The sequence below is a fragment of the Colletotrichum chrysophilum genome, assembly GCF_026319265.1.
Source record: "Colletotrichum chrysophilum strain AFK26 chromosome Unknown scaffold_12, whole genome shotgun sequence".
Classification (NCBI taxonomy): domain Eukaryota; kingdom Fungi; phylum Ascomycota; class Sordariomycetes; order Glomerellales; family Glomerellaceae; genus Colletotrichum; species Colletotrichum chrysophilum.
This window is the reverse complement of record NW_026517299.1, coordinates 591,271-594,185: the sequence shown is the minus strand read 5'-3', so window position 1 is coordinate 594,185 and position 2,915 is coordinate 591,271. Positions and strand designations below refer to the sequence as shown.

At 53.0% G+C, this 2,915-nt stretch overlaps 1 protein-coding gene and 1 non-coding gene across 2 annotated transcripts; one reads left to right on the top strand and one right to left on the bottom strand.

Moving 5' to 3' along the window:
* Positions 1-462: 462 nt before the first annotated feature.
* Positions 463-1,441, top strand: COL26b_002531 (uncharacterized protein; the record flags this gene model as incomplete). Its single annotated transcript, XM_053175446.1, has 2 exons — positions 463-1,343; positions 1,408-1,441. 2 exons carry the CDS (start codon positions 463-465, stop codon positions 1,439-1,441), a joined length of 915 nt encoding a protein of 304 aa, XP_053040752.1.
* Positions 1,442-2,165: 724 nt separating this feature from the next.
* Positions 2,166-2,246, bottom strand: COL26b_002530. Its single transcript has one exon. It is a non-coding gene; the product is annotated as a tRNA-Gly (tRNA).
* Between the last annotated feature and the right edge of the window lie 669 nt (positions 2,247-2,915).

Below are 2,915 nucleotides of genomic sequence, written 5' to 3'. Positions count from 1 at the left end.
CAACGTGCATGTTGGCAGCACGAAGCTGGCTCCCCGGGGCTCCGCATTCCGGAAGGGCTGCACGATGTTGGCTATTCATTTCTTCGCATTCGTCAAATTCTTCATCGGCTGCAAGGCAAGGAACGAAGGAAATGGCAACAACTCCGAAGACTTGGCGACGTCCAGAAACACTTGTCTGCCTTGCCGCCAGCTGATGAGGTATATTTGGGCCGTTGGCTCAGGGCTTACTCTTCTTCATTCTCAGTCATCTCTACACCCTTCCTGCCATCATTGGAACGCACTTGTTTATACCATCTTTCAGCCGAGGCAGTCTCGAGATTCGGCAGAATCGGGTGATCGACAATATCCGCCCTCGGCCTCTGGTTCTTCAGCAATCTCTCACCGAAGCGGATCCTCCCTTTGACAAAGCGCGCCCGAACCAACACACCGGACTCTCCTGCTTTGCCGATTCCCGCAAAGAAAATGGCTGGTATCTTTGCGCCAGACCCTGTCCTGCTGCATGCACGTTTACGGCCGGCCAGCCTGGCCTGCATCGATCTCGCAACCAACCGAAGATGGACGTATGCGGAACTCAACGCCGACATACAGCGCGCAACCGCGGTCTTGTCCGCATACGCCGTCGAGGCCGGTGACAGGGTTGCCACTATGTGCATCAACAGTGTTCATCAGATCATACTTCAACAGGCCTTGATGAGGCTTGGAGCCATCTTCGTTCCCCTCAATTGGCGCCTGGCCCAGCCCGAGCTTTCTAAGCTGTTGGACGACTGCACGCCAACAATCATTTTTACAGATCGAGACCCACCCGAGCTACCTCTTGGCTGCCGCCACATTGAATTTTCTAGATTCTGTGAGGAGGTCGATAATGCAGACCCCGGACGCCGACTCCAATCAAGGTCGTCACAGGAGACGAGCATTATTCTTTACACTTCTGGAACGTCGGGCACGCCGAAGGGTGTGATTCTGACTGCGCAGTCCATACTGGCTACCACTCTCGACTTCAGCGTTTTGACAGAAGCCGATACGGGATGCGTCTTCCTCTGTGACGGGCCGATGTTCCATTTCATGGGTCTCATTGCGCAGATCTGGCCACCTCTTATGCGAGGCGGCAGGCTGCTCGTGTCCCCGAGATTCAACCCTGAAGCGACCAATCGCCGCCTGAGTGATCCCCAGCTTGGAATCACACATTACTTCTGTGTCCCTCAGATGGCGGAGGCGCTAAGTAGAGCAGTTAACTTTGACCCGTCAGCATGGCTCACCCTCAAAGCCCTCTTCACGGGAGGTGCTCCCAACCCCCCAGCGCGCATCAAGTGGTGGCTTGACCAAGGCATTTGTATGGTTGATGGGTATGGTTCAACAGAGATGGGAACGATATCTGGTATGCCGCTTTCTCCCGAGATGATCATCAAGAAAGCTGGCTCTGTGGGTCATCCAGGTCCATTGACTTCCATTCGCGTTGTTGATGACCAGGGTCAGCCACTGCTACCAGGGGCTATAGGAGAGGTTCTCGTATCTAGGGATATCTCAAATCCGATTTACTGGAACAATGTGGAAGAAGACATCGCGAGTTTGACGCCAGATGGATGGTTTCGGACAGGTGACATTGGATGGGCGGACGAGGACGGCTTCATTTTTCTTGTCGATAGGAGGAAACACATGTTCATCTCTGGAGGTGAGAATGTCTACCCAGCGGAGGTTGAGACGATTCTAACTGAGCATCCCGATATCTTGGAGGCCGCGGTGGTTGGAGTTCCTGATGAGACTTGGGGTGAAGCTGGGCGGGCGTATGTTGTTACCTCGTCTGGATCTCGAATCCCCCAAACGGACATGGTCATGCATTGCCAATCTCGCATCGCGCGATTCAAAATACCGAAAGAGTTCGTTTTCGTGAACGGACTGCCGAGGACAGGGTCTGGGAAGGTTATGAAGCACCTTCTTGGCGAAGATACTGTATCTAGACTCTAAGTGCGATATTTGAGAAAGAATTTGGAGTTGTTCACGATCTGTACAGGGTGAAAATGACGTTAAAACTGAATTAAACGCGAGCGCCCAGATGAATGAAGAAAGTCATGCAGAAACTCAAGTACGTGCTTGTTTCAAGGGCAAAAAGTTATCCCACCATGATAACACAAATCAGTTCAATTCAAACGAGCCCAGAAGCAAAAGATTGCGCCGAGGGGGAATCGAACCCCCAGCTCCCCGACGCTTCATGATGGCAACGGAGAATTTTACCACTAAACCATCGGCGCTGGACGTTGATTGTCGCTGTGGAGATGCCTGTCGAAGCCGACCTGAGGCCTAGGTTGTGTGACACCAATGTTGCAGCTTCAGCCAGCCTGGTGAACCTCCTGAAAACCCACGGTTTCGACGAGCATGGAAGCCCTAGAGGTTGCCAATCTTTGATTGCCTATGGTAAGTTCTTACATCATCCGTCCACCGATCGGCGAGTGTCAGATTGTGGGGAAGGGTTGCGCTCGATGTCTGGTTCGGTACAGCGGTTTGGGGTGCACCCTGAGAGGATTCCCGAAGGATGGATTGAGATGTCTGACTGTGCCCCAAGGCACCATGCGCAACTCCGGCGCAGAAAGCGTTTACTACTTTTGGTCAGCTTTCTAAATCCAGCGACCCGTTCCGCTTGACAAGAGGGTGGTAAGACAAGAGAAAGCCAATGAGCACGACGACGTTCAGCCAACGCTTGTCACTCAGAGACAAGTGCTTACCGGCCGACAGCTGAGCGGCATCGCCATGTAACCTACTGCAAAACGCTTATCAACGACTTCAATGGCCAGCTACGGCCGTAATGCACCAAGAAGTCATCGTCACCGAAGCTCCGACACCGGCTTGCTTTTCTGACCATGAACTCGTCTACTTCGCCCGAAGCTGTGCATCCAGAATGACAGCCCCCGGCTTCATCATTC